General features: G+C 28.6%; 1 protein-coding gene across 2 annotated transcripts in view; it reads left to right on the top strand.

The window, feature by feature from the left end:
• Positions 1-22024, top strand: part of LOC117169602 (sprouty-related, EVH1 domain-containing protein 1) — a 24134-nt gene extending 2110 nt beyond the window's left edge. Inside the window, exons 2-6 of one of the 2 annotated variants that reach the window (XM_033356052.1) lie at positions 2913-3243; positions 7161-7329; positions 10128-10189; positions 12443-12993; positions 19124-22024. In XM_033356052.1, coding sequence (XP_033211943.1) covers positions 2913-3243; positions 7161-7329; positions 10128-10189; positions 12443-12993; positions 19124-19280 — 1270 coding nt within the window. In that variant the 3' untranslated portion in view covers positions 19281-22024. The remainder of the gene's footprint in view (positions 1-2912; positions 3244-7160; positions 7330-10127; positions 10190-12442; positions 12994-19123) is intronic. The other variant, XM_033356053.1, reaches the window with a different exon arrangement.
• The last annotated feature ends 921 nt before the right edge of the window (positions 22025-22945 follow it).

Genomic DNA, 22945 nt, shown 5'->3' on the forward strand with positions numbered 1-22945 from the left:
TTGAACTATTCATTTTTATTATGTTAAAACTGAGACGTTTTTAGTTTAAACATTTTTTAATCAGAAAGGACATTACTATAAAATTGTTGAACTTTGAATAATTTTTGAATTTCCATATTTTCACTATTTTAATTTTGTAAATTTTGAATTAGAAAGTTTGCGATGTCAAATTGTCACATTTGAACCGTGAAAATGTGAGATTCTTAGATTTTATACGCTTTAAATTTGAAATAATTCAATTTCGAATGGTTGAAAATGAAAATTGATAAACTTTTGCGGTTCTCAACTTTAAATAATTAAATCATAAAAACAGAATTTCAAGTGATTACGATAAAGTGTAATTTCGTAACAACTGAGAATATAATTCAATTTAAAATTGTTTGCATTAGCGCGAATAGACTGGATGCTTTAATATTCTTTCAAAATTAGATTAAACATTTTAGAATGTATTCAATTTAAATTTTCCGAATTTGATACTAATGGAAAAATAATTCAACTCAGCGCTTCTAGTTTGGAATTGTTCAATTTTTATCACCACCAGTATAAAAATTGAAATAGATATTATAGTTATTGTATCATCTACTTGACTTTGAAAAATGATTGTTGTTTTAACAATAAATATTATCCATTTAAAGAAAAACTTTGATAATAATTTCTGTTTTCAGTGAAATTGTTATCAGATTAGAATTGAATAACGGATAGTAGCGTAATTTTTACATCTGTTTGATTCGGGCATTTCTTTTTTATTAAAAATGTTTTTTATTTCTCTGTTTTAATTATTAATATCAACCTATTTAAATTTCTTTTTTCCTTTGCCAGAATTTGGAACAAATATGGCGGAAAATGTCAATTCTAAGAGTGTGCTTCCAAAAATTCAAGGGATAGGTTCATATATTAAGCTGGACCTTGTAATTTTTATTTGGAAATATTGATATATTTTTAAAAATTATTGATAAATCGGAATTGCAGAGAAGTTGGTACTTTATTGTTTTATAGGTTCTTTTGACACAAATTGGATTTAATTTTTAAACAGTCAAACGGTTACACTCCTTTTCTTTTTGACACTGAAAGATTTTTTTTTACTTGCGAAGAGTCACCAGATTTCTTCAAAAAAAAGTACCTTGCTTGTAAAAAAATTAGTAGATAAGAAATATCTTTAATTTTATCAAGCTTTCTTTTATTTCTTTTATTCTGCTAGTTCATTTAATTACTCAATTAAATTGTTTGGTCTATTTCCAGTGAGTAAATTACAGTTAGTCACGAATTTAGAAACAGCACAGGTCATTTGGCCGATATGAATATATTATATTTTCTATGCATCAAATAAACGAAGTATTTACAATTTGAAATAAATAATAAAATATTTGTAAAATTACAGGAAAATTGAAACTGCAAAATACATTGACACGAGTTTGATTTCTAAGTTAGATAAAACTCTTGTAAATTGTATTTTAATGCGTTTAGAATCTCATTAATTTCATATTTTAATTTTATGTTAATTTGTATTGGATTATATTTTTCAATAGTCATGGTTGATACTTTTGTTAATTTTGTTATGATATGAAAAAAATTTATAATTTAGTTTTACCTATTTTTTCCACGATTTTTTAAATAATTGTAATGCATATTGATTTTGTTCATTAGTTAGATTGTATTCAACAAAAAAATAATTAGGAAACGGCTTCAAGAAAAATTGAGCATTCATTTATTATTTACTTTGAGATTAAATGTGAAACCTTTGTATTTTGGTGTCAGAATACTTTGATATTTGTGTATTCGTTTTTTCATTCTCTTAATTCCTATATTTATTTTGATTTATTTTACTGAAAACAAGAATTATTTGCAATCAAACTAAAAACTCTAAGTCGCTCTTAATTAATTCACTTGATCCCCTTACTAAATTTACTGCTTTTATAAGCTAAACTCAAAATAAATGAAAAATATATTACATTCTTTTAAGTAATAATAATAATGATTGTAATACAATAATAATTAGTAAGAGTGTTTTAAATACAATAAATACAAATTTTAGGGCAATTTAGAGTCGACGTAATTATGAAAGTATTTTGTCGTAATCAGAGAGAAAATTATTTGTCTGATTTTAAATTGATCAGGCTACGTGACAATTTGATTAAATTTTAGTAAATCGAAAGCGTGATTTTGACATGTAGTTTAAATTGTAATATTGTTACATCGAAAATTGAAATATCTGTATTATGTAAAAACTGGCACATGTATGCTCGAGCGAAATCAATTGATTGACGTTATATTAAAAGCATATTTATAAACAGGAACTTTGGAGTAGTTGATGTAATTTATAACATTTTACAAATGTTCATCGCATCTTCTGAAAATCTAGATAATCAATAACTTCACAAGTCAAACTCTATTTTTCTTCAAAGTTAATATTTAATATATAGATCAGTATTATGATTATACAAGACATATTTCGAATTGTATTATTCTTAATCTAAGATTTAAAAAATCAAAGATAAGCAGAAAAAAATTGAGAGGATGATCCAGCATATCTTAGAAATAAATAAAAATAGCTTTTCTAGGATTTAAAAAAATAAAATCACATTACTGATGATGTAATTTCAAATAAAACATATTATTTTGTATGAAAAAAACTTTAAAATTATGCAAAAAATTTATTTAAACAGTCTTCTTTGCAAATGAATGTTTGCATACTATCGCTTCTCACTAATTGTTTAAAAATAATTATTTTTCGTAAGTTTTAAACTTTTTGTAGAAAAAATTAGGTTCTTTTCTTGCATAAGGCAAGACTGCTAATATCATTGCAATTTTTAAAATCATTGAAAACTTTTTTCAGGCACGACAACTACCTTAAAATAAAATTTGGAAAAAGACTTGAGATATAAAGACTTTAATTATATTTTTGTCTTTTTCAGTGGTAATTATTTGGTGAGGGTACGGGCACAGGTGATGACACGGGATGACAGTTCCGGAGGTTGGGTGCCTTTGGGCGGTGGTGGTTTGGCAAATGTTTCTGTGAGACGAAGACCTGCTGCCGCTGGAGGACACCAATTTAGCACTACTAATGGCACCAACATACCCACAACCACTGTCACCCCTGCAACCTCTGCCACCAACTCCGCGCAACCCACCACTTGCACGAACACCAATAGCCAGGGTCATGGATCGTCAGGTACTTCACCACCTGGTGCACCCAAGAGAAAACACGAATACCTCATCTTCGGGAAACGAATTACGGATCAGTCGGTAAGCACCTAAACTCAAATCTGAAGCAACGGGTTCGTCACACGATTCTTTAAAAGTATTTTTTAAATTTAGTTGTTTAAATTGTTTAACCTGAACAGCCATGGGCAATCCTCAGTAACCTTTAAATTCGATATCCTAGTGATTTATTGATGTCGGAAGATAGGATTAAGAATCATAAATTATTAAATATCTTTACTTGTGACGAAAATTACATGCTCACTGTCTTTACCCTTTTCTGTATCCGAAATTCTAAGAATTTCCTTTACATCTCTAAATAAATAATCGTTTTTATCGAAAGTGTCCCACGAAATTCCGTTAAAAAGGATAAAATTTAAAATCTAGTAAAATGTATTAAAATTGCGTAGCATGTATAGAAAATTATTGAAAATTTTTTTAATTTATCTACTATATCATCAGAGATTGTACCTTACCGACAGTAGATCAACCCTCCAAACTATGAAGGCAGAAAATCTACGCAATATCGATCAAGTTAAGAATCTTCAATAACAGAAAAATGCTTAACGTCTTAATAAGACTAGATGGAAAATAATATTTTTAAATTAAAATTATTTCTTGAAAAAAAGATCCTACTCCATCTTCACTCCATTGGGAAACGAACCACAAAACTAATGATTTCCGGTCAGGTGCTTTTCCAATTAAGCTATTAGAGGGATCAGAATTGATCTACTGTCGGTAAGGTACAATCTCTGATGATATAGCAGATAAATTTAAAAAATTTCAAATAATTACTTGTACCATTAACACCTAGCTAAAAATTAGCGTTATTTTCTTGAATGTATAGAAAAATTGTAATGAGTTCGTAAATTTTACCAACGATTTTCGTTTATGGGCAATTAAAATCTAATCATTGAAAAAGAATCTAATTTCATTCTTCTTTTCTTTATCATGAAATTAGCAAATTTATTTCTTCATATAAATAAGAAAATTTGCTCGTACGAATATAAAATCACTGGGTTAATGGCCAAAGCTTCATGGAAAATTAGTTTGAATTAAGCAAATACATGCTAGATATCTTATTGTCATTTATATGAATGAACTCACAGGTGTCGACAAAAAATGCTTCATAATTTATTATTTAATATCAATTTTTTTTAATTTTGACTGGTATAACAAAATCAGATATTTAAATGTATGAAGTTTGCTGATTGTATAGAATATCATCCATTTTCACTTCATAGTAGGCTAACTTCACTTCGTTGAGTGCTGAGGGGGAAAACAATGGATCAAATGCATGGAATTTGATCTATTTTTGTCATATTTTGTTAATATCTTCATGAAACTAGTTTAGTGTATTTGGAAATTAGTTTTTATTTTTTTAATTACGTTTTTTGTTAACTTTGTAATTTAATAGTGATGTACATTCTAAAGTATGATAGAGACCATCGTTTAAAAATTTCTTTAAAAAATAAAGTTGTTAATATACTTACTAATTTTTTTTCCAGTACGTATATCGCTTAAAATTAACTCGAATTCAGAAAATCTGTTTTGGCACGTCAGTACTAATATAAAATAAAAAATTAGTATCAGTATTGATAAGCTTGATCTTCAAAATAAATTTTTTAATGTATATTTCCACCATATCTTAAAGTGTTCAAAATATAAAATTAATTTAAAAATAAAAGTAACTTTAACGCAACTTTTACCAGAAACTTGCTGCAAATTATACATCTCACAATTTTGAAGAAACAAAAATGGTCTTTTTCAAACAGGGCTCCGGCGATGATTTTAAATTTGTTCTGAAAACTTAAATAGGGTTCCAGGGAATCATAATCAACCAGAAAATTCCATATGCAAGTAGCTTCCAATTAAATCTGTTTAAATTATTTTGTCTTGACTTCTTTATGTCATATAGTGGCAGTTATTCTTTTTTCAATTGACGTTTTTCATAATTCATTATGTATTTAGGTATAGATTATTATTATCATTTGAAAGGATTACTTTTTTTAAAACATGACATTACTATAAATTTAATAGCGTTACAAATTGGAAATACAAACATTTGATATTGAACAATTTTACATATAATTTTCTACTGAAAGCCTTAATTGTTCACATAGAGAAATTATATTTAGAATAAATAAAAGTTGAAGTTCCCCTTTATGATCCAAACTGCTTTAAAAAATGAGTAATTTCCAATCCTGTGTGCCTAGATACTTCCAGATAGCTAAAATTTTATTTCAAATTAAAAGCCAGTTGAACAATATTAGTTTAGAAACGTTCCTAGTCAAATAGTCTGCAATTCAAATATTTAAAAGTGGAGGTGTCAAGATTTTTATAAGCAGAGCGTAAAGATTCATAAATATATTTATTTATAATAAAAACACAATTTATTCAAGTTTTTAAATTTACATGATAAGTACAATAATTTTGTTTTTGATAAATTAGAATAGAAACATAAGTCTCTCTTGAATATCCTTTCTTTTCTAAATTCAAATGACAAAATATGCGCTTGCCTACGCAGATCGCTAATCAAAATTAAAATTATATAAAGAAGTTTACCGTTCCAAGAGGAGTAAATATTCAACATTTCACTTTGAAATCTTTATAAATTATGAATTTTTAAACTAAAAGCATTTACAGTCAGTTTTTTAAATGAAAATATTAAAACATTTAGGAAATTCTCTTTTAAATCTTTAAAAATGGTACAATTTCAATTTGAAAGCGTTAAAAATTAAACAATTTTTGGCTGAAATCTTAAAAATTGTTTGGTTTTAATTGACAATCTTTAAAATGTATTAATCTTCAATAGCAAATATTTCACATGTTTGTAGCAAAAAAAATTAAATTTTAAACGACTAAAATTAAATGTAAGGTTTATTATTTTAATTGTTAATTTGAACACATATCTAAAGCTTGAAATAAAATTGTTAAATGTCTGTTTTGAAAGTTCAACAATTTTAAATGTACGGTTATCAGAGGCCTTGGAATTGAAAGAAGGGATTAAAAGTTCATAATTTTTAGATCAAATCTTACACTTTTGTTTGTATTTCTATTATTAATTTTCACTGCAATATCGTTTTAATTTTCTAATCTTGGCTCTTTTAGGTACATCAACAAGGTAGAAAAAAAAATTGGTAGCTCATTTTAATTTTCTACGTTTGTTTTTTGTAAAAGGTTTTACATAATATAGATTATTATAATATAGGCAGAAATTCCCATGTTTACCACTGCGTATATATTCAATTACCATCTTTAGTACATAGAAGAAATATATTTTCTTAAATCTTGTGTTTATGGCACAATTTCATTTTCATAATAAAAAGATTTATTTGGCAAATCTTCATCAACATTTGAAAAAATCAGTTCATAAAATCAGGAATATTGTTTTCTGCTCATGACGTCATTCTCCAAGTAATAAGGCGCGACCTCTGACATTTTTTTAACTGTTATATACGCCAATATGCTTCGAAAAGCTAATAATGACTTTATTTTTGTAAACTCAAGTCCTCGAAGGACAAATGATTTTGACATTTGAAAATTAGAAATTCAGAACTTTAATGCCTTATGTTTAATTTAACATTATTATTGATGATTTCAATTTACATAATGTATAGTATGAAGCATTTAAATCTATTTTCTGAAAATCATGCCTTATAAGAATAACTTATTATACTTATTATAACATATCTTAGAAAGAATTGACAGCCAGATCCTTTATTTTCCTATGACAAATTGACTTAAAAGTTGGTTTAATAATTGATAGTTGATCTAGAATTTAAGGGCCGATAGGAAATCGACACGAATCACAGAATAATTTGTATTTCTTGACAAATGTAACAAAGGGCTGCAAATTTTGAAATCGGAATTTTGCAGTGCCTGTGAAATGATTTGGAAGTACCACATCAAATAATTTGGTTTTCTAGAATGGTAATATTCAATACTTCTGAATTTTTTAGGTGGTTCTTAGCTGTACTATTAAGAAGGATTTTGAATACAACAAAGTCATGCCTACATTTCATCACTGGCGTACAGGAGAGAAGAAATTTGGACTTACTTTTCAGACAGCAGCAGATGCACGTGCTTTTGATAAAGGCGTACGGACTGCAGTTGAGGAACTTTTAGAAGGTCAGTAATTTCAATAAACAATATCATTCGAAGGGCCTTTATTATTCTCTTTTAAAGAATCTTTCAGGCCATAGAGTTTGTCTACTAATTTAGAAAATCTAAAGTTCTCAAGGATTTCTGGTGTATATGTTACGGTCCAAGCCCGGTGTGCGGTCCATCCTAGGATAGACCGGTCGATCCGCAGTTGGACCGACATTATTTGGTCCAAGTCCGAAATAAATATGTACTTCAGACTCGAACCAGAATTGGACCATGTGCGGAGCGTCCTAACCATATTGGTCAAAGTAACATAATTTTGATCTCTCTCCATCCTGAATTTAATTTAACGTATAAAAATGGCTCTAAAAAAAGTAAAAAAAATGGTATTCTACGCCGTTTACAGTGAAGTGGAATTTAAAAACTTTCAAATAAATTTAGAAGGCTAACATGAATTAATAATAAAAATAATTTACAATTGCATATTCTTTAATGAAAATTTATAAACAAATGCATCATTCAACCATTTTTGAACAGATAAGTTTCACTTGTTTATCAGAATCCACTACATATCTTTCACTGATCGTCATTTACTATACATATTGTGCTTTTCCATAAAAATAATTTATTATTAAAAAAAATTTAATAAACAAATTTATAATACCGTCATTTTTCAGCAGGTAAGCTTTGTTTCTTACGCAGAATTACTTAAAAGTCCCTTCTTAATATTTAAACTAAGATTTTAACATTTAATCAGTTTTCAGGTAAATAATTTTGTTTTTTCAACATATTTACCTGAAATTTGTTTGTCAGTGGCATTTTCTTTAAGCCTTTAATTTTTATGATGAAGGAGGGCGGCCTGTCACAATTGTTATTTAAAAGCACAATATCCATAGTAAATGACCAACCGTGACAGATGTATAGTTTATTCGGCTAAAGAAACGAAACACACATACTGAAAACATTAAATGATGAGTCAGATGATGCATTGGTTTATTAGAATTGTTTAAATAATGAAGAATTTTGATTAAGAAGCACAGTATTCAGTATTTATTATGATATTCATATTGATTCTGCTAAAGAAATTACATTTATTCACTGAAAAATAGCCATGTGATGCATTTGTTCATTAAATTTGTTTAAATAATACATAATTACTGCATAATAGATCATTATTACAGCGAAATACTATTGGCAAGATACTAGCACTAGATTTGAAATAAATTATATTGAAAAATGACCTTGTTAGGAATTTAATACATTTTTATAAACAATTAATGAAAAATATAGTGCCAAAGTACTTCATGATCGCAAAAAGAGAAGATATAACTCTTTTTCACTAATTGTTTACAATTTTTCGAGCAAAAATTGTATGCATAAATATTGATTAAAATTTATTTGAATAATATAGTGTTTAATCCAGTTTGATGTCAAGATTTAAAACATAAGTAGAAACTCTGAATTCCCGACTTTCTTGATTTTATAAATGTATTATCGTTTCAGTAGGAATTGTGTGTGTTTTTTTTTTATTTCGTGAACTAGATCAACCATTTTTATTTCATCGCCAAAGACAATTTTTTATTTTATCTATTTTCTTATCAAAATAAAGTAATGATTACAAAATCTTATATAAGCAAGAAATTACTCTTTTTTTAGTGCCATTAAAGGTTTAATACTTCAGTGTATAGTTTTCAAAGAATATATGACATACTATACAGTAGAATACTTTGCGGAATCCTTGAAAATACATCAATATCAAAAAAGTGTAAGAAGAAAGAACAATAAGGGATATCTCGCTATTACTATCACAATCATTTCTTAGAAAAGACAAGCGGCCTTTATTTTCTAATTTTCACCGTGACAATTTCACGAAAAGAGTTTGTCTATATATTTAATGAAAGATTTTTTTACTTTTTGAACTCGTGGAATAAGATTTTCATATAAAGATGACTTTTTACACATATTTTTCTGAAGGAACTTAAATTTATTTTAAATATTTAATGCAAATAATTAGCCTGCAAAAAATAGTTTAAACTCTCTTATATTAATCAATATAATTTTTATTTTAAAATTCCTTATTTTAACTATTAAACATTTTTTAATAGGTCTACCAAACCATGATAATTTTGATTAACGAGTTATTTCCTAGAACACATTACATTCCACAAAATAGCAATTATCCAATTAAGAAGGTGATTCATTCTTAGTCTATTTATTACTGCTCCGCAATATTAAAACACGATGAATAATTAGAAAGAAAACCCAAATTTCTGTTTAGTACGTGCCTATTTATTTTTTAAATATTTGATATTTGTTAAAATAAATAAATACATTGTTTAGATGTTTTCTAATTTTACACGGTTCAGTAGTTACTGTAAGGAAATTGCTTTATATTATTATATTCATTATAGAAATCATATTTCATGAAAATAATGAGAAATTAAAAACTGTTTTTCTTCATAAAATGTTTAATCTTTAATATTGATTAGAATGTCGCTTTCAATTTTGTTATAAGTTATTACAAGCTAATGAAAATAATTCTAGATCATTAAAATGGAAAATTTTTGTAATTGTGAAGCTATTATGAATTTTTATTCAGTATCATATCAATCATCTTGTGGACAACTAAAAATTCAAATTTTAATATTAAATTGTCTGTTTATACTGTGCATTACTACATTTTGCTTCGGAAATGTACCTGTTAAGTTGGTTAGTCGTTACCCATGAATGAAAATAAAAGCTGTATCAATAAATAAATAATCCCTATTATACTGAAATCGTTTATGTTTTCTTTGAAGTATTAATGAGTTAAATTTTTACAGGTCTGGCTGAATCGACATTAAACGATGACCAAACAGGCGTTGTGGAAGACGATGTGTTTATGGTGCGTGAAAATAAATTTTTTTACTCAACAAAATAATGGTAAAAATTGTCTTAAAGTTTGGAAAGCTTTTGAGTCAACATTGTTTAATTACTATCATATCTGTCAAGGCTTTTAATGCGAAAATTTCTCAATTTTAAAGATTGAAAGTAAAATTTCTCTGGAATTATATATATTTGAATTTAAGCTTATTTCTAAATTCTTCATTTCTTAAGGCACTTAGTAATAGTAATTTCCAAATTACTATTGTTAGTTGATGTTTATTTTTTAATTAAAAATTTTTCTAATTTTTAAATCGCTCTATTTGGAATATTTTTAATTTGAAATTTTATTTTATTTGGAAATTCGCAATTTCTTCAATTGTTATATTTTCGATTGAAGTTACATTGTATCTGATATTGAATGAACTTTTAAAATTGTTTCATTCTGAAAGCTTTATAATTAGAATTATTCAATTATTTTTAACTGAAAATTGATGGATTTGAAGAAGGCGAGTTGACTTTTAATGTTTACAACCGGAAAACTTTATTTAATACGAAATTTTACAGGATGAACAAAAATGACATTTCTGAGATAGGTTTTCAAATAGACAATTTTGATGAAATTATAGAAGCAGATGTTCCTCAAGAACTTTACATTAAAGATTTGAAAACATTAGGGAAACATTTTTTCTGTGTGGGAGGAGGAAAAACAAAATGTGCCCAATCCATTTTTCCATATGACCAAATCCATTTCAAATCAGGCAGGTTTTACACATGAAGTCGCAAAATCGCTTGGGGGCAAAAAACTTGTTTCTTAAAGGAAGTTAGGATATTCGTATTTTTGCGATTTCTGAAAAAAAATTTCACGAAGTTATGCGTATATGAATCTTTTGCTTTATTTTTCAAATGAACAAATCCCAATTTTTGTTAATTTTGTGGCGAATTTGTGCTATCATAAGGAAAATATCTTGTGAGTTTTATACAGGCTAAATAACTTCTGTGGCCAAGAGAGTTTTTTTCTCATAAAATCGAATTTTCTTATTTTTTATGCGTACAACAACAGATACGTTAATAAAAGGTTTGTAAAGTTGAAAGAATTGGCTGCTCTGCTGCAATTGCAATTTTCCCGAAAGAAATATTGCATTTTTTTTCTCAGAAAAGTTACAAGATATCATAAATGTGTAGCAAAATTTTTTGTAGAATTTTTCTAACTATGAAAAATATTTTCTTCATATTTTTTCTTATCTGTCGTAAGCAAGAAAAATTTTTGTTTGCTTTAAAATTATGTAAATTTTAAGCTGATTGAGATTTTTAAGATTTCTTTCCAAATTCTGGTAGAGTTTATCGCCTTCTTTCCAAATGCGCGAAAAAATTGAGAAAATCTTCAAAATTAACAAAATGGCGGAGGTTTTTTTTTATTACAAGTCCATTTTTTCAAAAAAAAAGTGGATTTTTCGAAAAAACGGATTTGGGATAAAAAAAACCTCCGCCATTTTGAAGCAAAAAATTAAAACGCAGAATTTCGTGATTTTTTTTCTCACTAATCGCAAATGTACTCATCGCATAATTTCCTTTAAAAAACAACATATGTTTCTGAGAGATTTTGCGACTTCAAGTGTAGAACCTATCTGATTTGAAATTGATCCGGCCATATGCATTTTAAATCTCCGTATTTTTGACAAAATTACTAAAATATAGTAAGAACTTTTTCGAACCTCTTAAATATGTGCAATGTGTGTATTCTTTGAGATACCAAACTTTCGAGAAAGTTTTTCACTGAATTTGATAATTTATGAAAATATGAGGATGACAGCTCGATAAGGACTAAACATAATATTATTTTTATACTATAGTATACAAAATCTACTCAAAATTATAGAAGTATATGGCCATTATTTGCCACTTTCCAGATTGGTGAAAATAAAAAATATGTTGTGCGTTGAAAGCGGAAAAACCAAAAGTGACCGTCCGCGAAGAAATGGACCTAATGCGGAAAAAATCGATTTATAGTTTTTTACACCAATATGTAAAGTGATGCTACCGCTCGTTAGGTCATCATTTGCGATTCCCATATTTTTAAAATCTATTTCTTCGATTGATAGGAGAGTTGATTTTTACAATTTCCTGACATGTATTGAAAAATATTGTCCTAAATTACTTGAAATCGTTAAAAACAGAATATCGAACAATTGTTCCTTGTCCAGTTGTCATTCTCATGTCCTCAAAATAATTAATGGAGATTGTTAATTTTTTGCACTTGTTTGGGTGTTTGCAGACGCTAAATTTGCCAGTGGATCCAAATGATCAACGGCAGACGTCAGACGCATCATGTGGAATAGTGAGAAGGCCGACTTATCATTCTCAGTGTTCAGATCTTCCTGATCCGCACAGACCTATACACTACATTAGCGGACCATCTGTAAAAGTGCCCCCGTCACATCATCCCCTAGAATCAGCACAGGATACAACGTCTGATAATTATCCATACGTACAACTTACAACGCTCAATCACGAGTATTTGTATCCTGCCTTCGACGATCATAAAGTAGATCGGTTGGACAGGCGAAATTCGGCCAGCTCTCTTAAGAAGCCGGACATTATTGATTCGCAGCCGACGAAAAACACCACCAAACGCAATATCCGCTTTCGGTGTAAACATTGCCAAGAGTTGTATTCTGAACAACATAATCCTAGAGGATCCTGCGAATATGCTCCTGATTCGATCAAACGCGGAATTGCCACAGTTTCCTGTCTCTCTTGCGCCCAGTGTATGCTTTACCATTGCATGAGCGACGCCGAAGGTGACTTCGCCCAAAATCCTTGCAGGTGAGTCCTATTAATTAGCTATTAGAGGGTCCGCGGTCTAAACCTGTTAACTGACATTTCAGAAATTTTACACGGCGAAGGAAAATCGTTGTTATTTTTTCAATTTTCAATATTTGTTCAAACTGTAAAATGTTTTTTGTTCATTTACTAGAGAAAAATAATACACGTTAGTTTGATAACATTTGAAACAAAATTGAACATTATGTGACAATTGAAAGCTATTCATATGTTATTTAAAAGGGGTCTAGCGGTATAATCCTGTTATCGGCAGTGATCTACCGCTGGTTTTCTATTGTTTTTCCCGGGCTCGCATGTTTCGGCATTGTTTTTCAAGCTGCGGGCAAGTTTTATATGTAAAAATGTTTTGGGGTCGCAAGTCGAACATCGATGTGCTTGCAAAAATTTAAAATAGTTTATGGCAAAAATCTGCTGAGTATTAGTAATTGAGACACGTCGCTCACCTTCGTCTTTGCAGCGATCTGTAGACAACAAGATCGAAGATGACGTGAGAGAAGCGAGAACAAACTTTCGACACACACATACATTTAACTGCATACACACTGACATGTGTCTCACTAGTCTATTCTACGAGTAAACTGTGTCGTTGTGAGAAAAGGCACAGATTTCCCATAAAACGCAATTGTCGAAAATACATTTAAAATAACTAAAAACAATGTTGCCTTTTTGCTTGCGGAATATTCACTACATATACGAAATGTTTCAGAAAATACAAAAAATCAAATTCGAAAAAAATCTCAGTTAACAGATTTAGACCGCGGACCCTTCAATCATTAAAAAATATGTTATTTAGTTAGAAGCCATTGTTCTAAAGCAATATATTTTGTGTTGTCGAACGAATCAAGATACTAAAAAAAAAATCCAAAAGAGAAATGTGTTCTCAGGAAGTTCTTAAAATTTTATTAAATTTTCTTTGTCTTGCTTTTGTTTCGAAATTTTTTCTATAATATGAATATTCGGCTATTATTTCCATTTGTTTGTTTACACCTTTTTGCTTATTTCTGACAGCAGGAAGTATTTTAAGGAATCCAAGTTTCCATTAAACATACTGGACCACCCTGCATAATCCAGTCCCACGCATTTCAGAAATCCTTTCAAATTTGAAACTTTTAAATCCGTTTTCTGTCGAACAGAAGGATTCAATTTGCAGTCATTCGAATTGGATCTAAAAAGAGAAATTGTTTTAATCTTTTAATCCTCTAAAATCGGGGGTTTGAAGTTCCATTTGAAACTTTCATGAGTTTCATTTTGAAAAAGGTTGGAGATGTGTTTTTTGAGTAATTATTTATGAGATGGTTTATTTAGAAAAATTACATGTTTTGATTTCAAAGATTATGGTCGAAGCGTTAGAAAAATATAAAAAATCATGAAGAAAAATACATTTCTATTTGATGACTATTCCCAAATGAAAAGAAAAAGTATAGACTAATAATATCTTCGGTATACATTCATTGGCATTGCTACTTTGAAACGATTGTAAGATGAACCAAGGACAGATTAAAATTCAGTGTACGGTTAGAATTCGCGTAATTTCCACTCATTTCCACTCCAATTTCACTTGGAAAAGAATTTGAAATTTAGAATTGTATCGTATTTGTGATTGAATTAGTCAATTTTTAAATTATTTTTTTTCTTGATTACTTCAAATTAAAATTTCTAAAATATATCTAAATTGTCTAATATCTACAAGTCAAGAATTTTGATCCCTTTTTTTTACAAAATTTTGATTATTTTCACAAGAATCATCATGGAAAGGCAAGCCACTTTCGAAGAAATTTTTTATAAAAATGTTAACTCTTTGCAAATGCGTAGAAAAAATTTTCCGATATTGAAGGAAATTATTTTGTTCATAAAAAAGCGCTAAAACAAAATGATACGCCTAGTTAATCAAAAATTTAAATGCAGCAAATGTGTAAAATACTCTTTTTTCAATATATAATCTTTTTCTTAGATCGAGTGCTTATTAATACACAGAAACACTTCACTTTAGCGAAGCATAATAATGTTAAAAGCTGATACACTGCTTTGGTAAATATTTGTTGAGACAGTTTTCTTTGGAACAGTCGACATGCGAATCTTTCAAAATTTTGAGTTTTTTCTAATGTTCTTTATCAATAAACACACACAAAACACCCAAGCAATCTATACAAATAATTTAAAACAATAATTATTATCTACTGTAAATATAAAAATATTTTCTTTCTCCTTACTTCTCTGGTATCTTAAAATAATTCTCCTCTCGTTTTTAAATTCCCATTTTTGTACATCAAATTGTACTACTAAACTGCTGTGAATCATGTAAATTATTTAATTTTCAGGGTTTAAATTACGAAATTTCAATAACCAGAGAAAGTTTTTTTTTAATTAAGAAATTATTTGGAATTTTTTTTAGATCTAATTGTCGCTTGATTTTTATTATTATTTTGCTACGTATAAGATGTTTTCATATTTTTTTCAACATATATAGAAATAAAAAAATTTGCCTTCAAAATATATGCTCAAGAATATTAAATAAGGTTTATTTCGTATTTCAGATGTTATTTAAATTGTAAAAAAAAAACATTGAAATTTGCACAATTTTTTAAATATTAGGATTGCTATAGTTGAAGCGGTTTGTAAGAAGGGGCGTATCCACTAAAATATCTTTTCTTAGAAAAATAAAAAAAAATTCCACTGGCGTAAATGTGAATTAGTAATCACATATATATTTTCAGTTAAGGCTATATTGAACTATATTGAACTCAGCCTGTTTTGCAATGAAATGGAGAAAACTATTTCTTATAGAGGAACATTACGAATGCCGTCGTAAAAGTCAAATTGAGAAAAATTTCTTGTGCTATTTTTTTCTGCCTAATTTCTGCCATTTTTAGCCGATTAGTTGTTATTTATAAACATGGCATTCTAAAAAGAGAATTTTTTATTTATCCTAGTAAATTATATTCTAGTTATTTCCTGATTTATTTCCGGATCACAACAAATTTGTTACGGTAATTAAAAATATAAAAATTGAACACTTAAACTTAAACTTACGATTTTATATATTTAAAGTCGTAATAATTTACACTATAAAATTGAAGCTCTAAACATTATGAACATTTTTTAATTAAATGCTATTAAACTAGAAAATATGGCATTTTAACCTTCCTTTCTTTTTCTTTCTTTCTGATCAGGAAATAAAAAATTCACTTTATCATTTTTAATGCTCTAGATTGAAGAATGAATCAATAACTTGCTAAATGTTGAAAATTATATTATTTTGAAGCAATTTTGTGTTAAAAACATTAAAAATTAAATGATTTCAAGTTTAGTTTGATACTAAATACTTTTAAAATGATAAGTTACATTTTTTTAATCATGAGTCGCTTGAAATCAGTAAGTGCGCAATTGTTATTTAAGAATAAAAATTCAAAAATTTCAAAAAGTTTGATTTTGCATATTTGATTTATAATTGCTCATTTTTAATAAACATTCAAATAAGGCTAAATATAGAAAAAATGTCATTTTTTATTTTTAAAAAGTTCAATTTCCATGGAAAAAATGGAATATTTTAAAGTGAAAGAATATTTAATCATAGGATTTGAAATTGAATAAGAAAAGTTTAATTATGATTCTAATAACTTTAAATTATTTTAAATTATTTGATAATTGTATTGTAAAATTAATTTCACAGTTTTTCTCGACCTCAAAAATGCTCGGTCATTTCCGGGTCCAGTGGACACTCTGTTCTAATAATTAGTTTTATTATTTTTTTAATTCAAAATTCAAACAGGTAGAAAACATACATTTTTAAAATAAATTGTTTTCGTGTTTTTATGAACATGAAAGTATTAATTTGTTACAGCAAATTTTAGATTATAATTTCTTTTTTTCAAATTTCCTTTTAATTCATGTCAGTATTTATTTTTAGTAATTTTTATACCATTTTTAATCAGCCCATGTAAAGTGAAGGTTGTTTAAGTTAATTTTGTTAATCGGTTATCTTATTTAAATCGTACCGATCGTGAAAAAGAATATTAATTTTGTCAAATTTTCTAGTATTGTTTAATACTTTTTGAACTTAAAATGACGTACGCAATTGAGAAAAAACCGGGGAAAACGTTAATTCCGTTCGGAAAAATCAGAGAATTTGAAAACGGAATTTCGCTATATACCCTGATGATATGTACTTGAATCCGTTTTCAACAATGAGTTGCAGGATATGATGTAGCTGGTATTTTTCTTTACTGATTCGCGTTTTGATTTTTTAAAATAAAAGTATTGTCCTAGTTACGCGATAAAACTTATTTTCAGCTTTCTTCTCAGGCGTTTCTAATTTTTATCGTAAGTTATTTTTTAACCTTTAATACCGTTTTTAAAAACTACTTAGATCCCTTTTCGAAAATATCATACTTTGTAATAAAATTTATTGAATTTATCTGAATAATTTACTATAGGTTTTTCTAAATTAATTATTATATATATTTATTGGAAAATGTAATTAAAATTAAAATGCAAATGAAGGCTTGCTAAAAAGTAGCATGTTTTAGTATTAAATTCTATATACGTATTTCCGGGAATAATTTTCAAAGCAGTGTATAAAAAATATTCAAAAATCAGTACTGCCATCAAGACGTGCGCCTCTTGCCGTTACACTTTTATAAATAGGAAGAGCGTTCAGCAAGCACAATGGAGTTGGTTTAATTTTAATTTTCTTTTTTCTTCAAACAAATATCGTACAAAATAAGGAAGATTCATTATGAGCAATACTATTGACCGGTCTGAGAATTCATAATGGAACAGATTAGTGACATGATCAAGGAAAATGTATTTCAAGGAGAATTAGCCGTGTTTGGAGTGAAAAAAACGTTATTTTCCGTTAAATATAATGTTTTTTTTGTAACTTGTCTCCAATTCCGATAGTTATTTTTATCTTAAAAATTTTTGAAAAGTTTTTTGTTAGATTCACGTGTCAATGAGTCGCTTGGAGGCTAGGGTGTCCAGGAGCGGAGCCATACGCGTATGTCAAGCGATAACAACCTGTATTTGATGTTGTATGGACTCTGATCCTAAAGTAATACCCCAATTCTTTAGAAGCGGCATTTTTTTATGATATTCTAGTAACAAATCGCCTGCTAGAGTTTGAGCTTGTAATCGGTTACAACATTTTGTGCTCATGCCATTATATTACTAACTATTCCAAATATTTACCTAATTGAATTTTCCTAAAAGTATACAATTATTCCATTCGAATACTTAAAAAATTATTTATTGTACGTTTTCTACTCATTTGCTTCATCAGAAATAAACATCAACAATGTTCAGCACTATCACGCGTTTCTGTCACAAAACGGTTTCAAACGCCTCTTTGGACCTATTAGTGACAGAGGAAAAGATCTGCCATTAAAAGGTGTACAGGTGTCACTAATCCATCCACTTGTATGAAGCACACAAAAAATCAATAATTATTAATAAGAAATGCGGAGACTGCTGCTATTATGCTTTTAGTATTAAAAAACAAGTACTTAACTTGTGCTTACAATAAAACTCGTGATTAGAGCGTTTTATATATGCAAGACAGATGTATTGAATATGTGCGCTTAGACGGCATCGTTGCGGTCGCCAACACTAAATGAATTCAAAATATAATAAATAGATTTCAGTTTCAGTGACAGAAAATCATTATCAATATGAATTGGCAGCATTTTTGGCTGTACTGCTTTTTGTCACTGCTCCACATTATACGAATCAATAAAACCTTACCCACAATCACTTTTTTAAGTCCACTTTAAACAACAAATTTAAATAATTTAACTTTTTATACGTGTAGCCAGAGAGGTCCCATTCAAAAGATATCACCGTCTATTCTGCAGCCGCCGCCTCGCGCGCTGTAAGTCATTATTAAAATTTTAATTTGCGAATTGCACATAGTCAATAACGTTCAGGAACAAGTCAGCGAATTTATAAATTGGAAATTTATAGCAACCCTTAATACCTTCTTCAAATATTGATAAAATTACTCCATCCTGGGTTCATTCTAATACATAATTTTTATAGCTTTCGACCTACTAATGAGGAAATAAATTAGGTTTCATTAAAATGCAGAGAACTATCTAACAAATAAATTTGTCATTAGTTGCAGTACGGAAGAGGGATGTGGACGTCGGTGGCTTGGCTTAGCTTTACTGTCATTGATTGTTCCTTGCTTGTGGATTTACCCTCCGCTGCGAGCCGTTCACTGGTGCGGGATGTCCTGCGGAGTCTGTGGTGGTCGCCATCATCCAATGGAATAACTGGAGGAGCCCTTTGATATCTCTGGCCCGTTTTCTGTCGAATCTTCGCGTCTAAATTCTTCGCGCAGCACCGTAGCCAACATCTACGAATGCCATGATTTGAATATGGGACGGTGTCAGAGATACCAAAGGGGCAGGCAGCTACCTGTTCATGCGCTTATTCATCAACGTCATCTCTGAGGTGGAATGACTATGATTTAACGAACGAGACAACCCATGCACAATCCGACGCATTTAACCCTTCACTGTAAATGTTCCGTACGTTTCATGTCATTTGTTAGCTTGCTGCATTATGTCGATGTACCCGAACAAAAAAATATCCGAATAAGCTATTCGATGTTTGATTCGTTAGTATTAACTACTAGCAGTGCTCGAATTAACTCTCATAAAAAAAAAAGAAATTTTTTTGAAGAAAATCCTAATATTACAACAACAAAAAAACAAGTTAAGTTTCTTTTATAAGAGTAGAAAGACATGGCGAGATCTAATACTGGATTCCTACCTTACTGACATTGTGACCGTTCGACAGCTCAAGTGTTTCGTATTTGAAGACTTTTATAACGTCACAAAGAACATTCTAGAAATTTAGCACGGACACGAACCACTTGAGGTTTCCAACCACCTCGATGTCGGTAAATTAGAAATATACCTTTAGAACCCGCAAAGCTTTGTTACTCGTAAGGATTTTATTCTGAACGTTCCCTGATAGTCTTTTCTAGTGTTTCTACAAATCGTTTTTTGTAACTCTGTGATTGTTAGGAGGAAAAGACTTAAGTTAAATAATTTAAATTGCATTTGTCTTCCCTAAGTATTTATTTAAATACTTGATTCGATCACTGCTAAGAAAGTAAATCAAGGACCGTCAATTCTCTGCCAAATATCAGCAGAACTACATATTGAGAAAAACTTTGGACGAGCATTTTAAAGACTTTTGTTTTTATTCGCATACTCAGGTACTTTGATAATTTCTCCAATGCAAAGGATCGTTTCACGATAATTTTGTAATTGTAACACGATCCGCTTGCTTACTTCGTCCCGTTATTAGGAAAGTTAGGCTTGATTAACGTGATAAAGTGGTTAAACGAGCGGATCGAACTGACATAATACACTTACTCTTAATTAATAATGAGCACTGCCTCAAATTATAGAGGACGTTTCAAATTTCCCGAAGCAAAGTCTCGATAGAAATTTCTATTATTTAGTTTTTTTAAGTAACTCGTTTGACACTTTGCTTTTTAAAATTTGAGGCACTGCTCCTAAAAAGTACTTCCTTTTTCAATTTTCTTGTTCTCAGTTGACAATCGACGTTTTTTCAAGCACAAGCATTTTGCCGAGCGCACGACGTTATTTCAACAAGTATCGTTTACCTTGTACACATGTATCCTACCAAATTTGGATAAAAATGATGAGTACTGCTTGTAAAAAATCAAATGATTCGAGCTGTGCAGTGCCAAAATATTTTTGCAACGAGTTGTATTTAGACTAAATCGCGTAATTGGAATTGTTTTCCGTCGTAATGTACAGTATTAACGTTTAAAGTACGTTCTTGCGTGTTAAATCCAGATGGCTTAACTATAATCCAATTTCCACTTTGTGATTTCGATCCCCTCGCTTTTGCTGTCAGAATGACAGAATTTTGAGACGAGACTCTTAAGCGATCTGTTCATTTATGGAAAAGAAAGAAAGTTACGAGTTTTAAAGAGAAATTGACTGTTTTATAATTCTTAAAGTCTCGTCTCAAAATTCTCTCGGCTCAGTTTTTTTTTTCACGCGAGGAGATTTAAATCGCCGAGGAAAACTTTGTGAAGCGCCTGTGTCCTTTTGAGTATCCAAATTGTTCGCTCTAAAGACTTCATTTTGTTTCCAAGGGATATGGGCTAGGTTCTGCTGTACGTTTCTAGTCTATTCATAAGATTTCTGCTTTAGCCTACAGACGAACTCCAAGCAGAAGTTTCGCCATCTTCGTATTCTTATTTAATACTTAGACAATTAAAGAATGTTCACGCGTGAAATGCACTTAATACAAAACGTCTCCGAGTTGTAGAATGTAAACTGTGACTGTATTAATATTCTACTTGTCGGGGAAACTAAAGCTTTTAATTTTCAAAGATGTGAAATTCTGATTTTAAAGCATTTACAGCTTACAAAATTTTAATGCATTTTATAGTGTTTTGAATTTAGGACGTTCAAAATTGTAAACGTTCCGAGTTCAAAGCACTCGAATTTAAAACCGTTTCAAGGTTAAACTTTAAAGCCCTAAAATTTGATTCGAGCAAGTTAGAATTTTTTTTTCGAGGTGTCGAAAATTGAAAATTTTCGAAAATTTAAAGTATTCAAGCTTAGAAGTATTTGATTTTCAAAGACACGTGAAATGTAAGTTATTTAAAATTTTAAAGTACTTGTACTTTTTAATATTTTAAATTTGTAATTTTAAATTATCAATTTTTAAAATTCTCAAAATACTAATAAATTAAAACATAGCTTTGTAAAAGCGTTTTAAAATTGAGGAATTAAAAATTTAAAGCATTTGAATTTCAAATTAAAATATTTACTTCAATTCGAATAGTGCAAATTAGGTGGTTTTTGAATTTAAACCCGTCAAGGTTTTAAAGTTCTCTAAATACAAAGAAATGAAAAAGTTTCATTGCAAAAGCGTTAAAATTCAAGGAGTTAAAAAACTAAAAGCATTTTAATTTTTAATTAAAACGTATACTTACATTCAAATGATGTAAAGTAGGTCGTGTTTTAATTTAAAAACGGCAAGATTTTAAAATTTTCAAAATTCAAAGAATTGGAAACATTTCTTTCTAAAAGTGTTTTCAAATTCAATTTATTCAAAACTTGAAAGTACTTGTACTTTTTAATATTTTAAAACTATAATTTTAAATTATCAATTTTTAAAATTCTCAAAATACTAATAAATTAAAACATAGCTTTGTAAAAGCGTTTTGAAATTTAGGAATTAAAAATTTAAAGCATTTAAATTTCAAACCAAAATATTTACTTCAATTTGAATAGAGCAAATTAGGTGGTTTTTGAATTTAAATCTGTTAAGGTTTTAAAATTCCCAAAATACAATGAAATGGAAAGGTTTCTTTGCAAAAGCGTTAAAATTCAAGGAGTTAAAAATTAAAAAGCATTTGAATTTTTATTTAAAGCGTATAATAACATTCGAATTATGTAGAGTAGGTGGTATTATTTTAATTTAAAAGGTCAAGATTTTAAAATTCTCAAAATTCAAAGAATTGGAAACATTTCTTTACAAAAGCGTTTTTAAATTCAAGTTATTCAAAACTTAAAAGTACCTGTACTTTTTGATATTGTAAAATTGTAAGTTCAAATTATCTTTTTAAATTCGAATTGTTCAAATTATGGTTTTTTAATTTAAAAGCGACAAGATTTTTAAATTCTCATAATTCAAAGAATTGGAAACATTTCTTTCTAAAAGTGCTTTAAAATTCAATTTATTCAAAACTTAAAAGTACTTGTACTCCAGATTTTAAAATTCTCAAAATGAAAATAAATGAAAACATTTAATTGTAAAAGCTTTTTTAGTTTCAAATTAAAGTATCTAATCGAAATCAAATCATGCAATTTAGGTGGCTTTTAAATTTAAAAGCGTCAAGATTTCAAAAAATTGAAATCCAAAGAATTGGAAACATTTT

This window comes from Belonocnema kinseyi, chromosome 3 (genome assembly GCF_010883055.1).
Source record: "Belonocnema kinseyi isolate 2016_QV_RU_SX_M_011 chromosome 3, B_treatae_v1, whole genome shotgun sequence".
NCBI classification, from domain to species: domain Eukaryota; kingdom Metazoa; phylum Arthropoda; class Insecta; order Hymenoptera; family Cynipidae; genus Belonocnema; species Belonocnema kinseyi.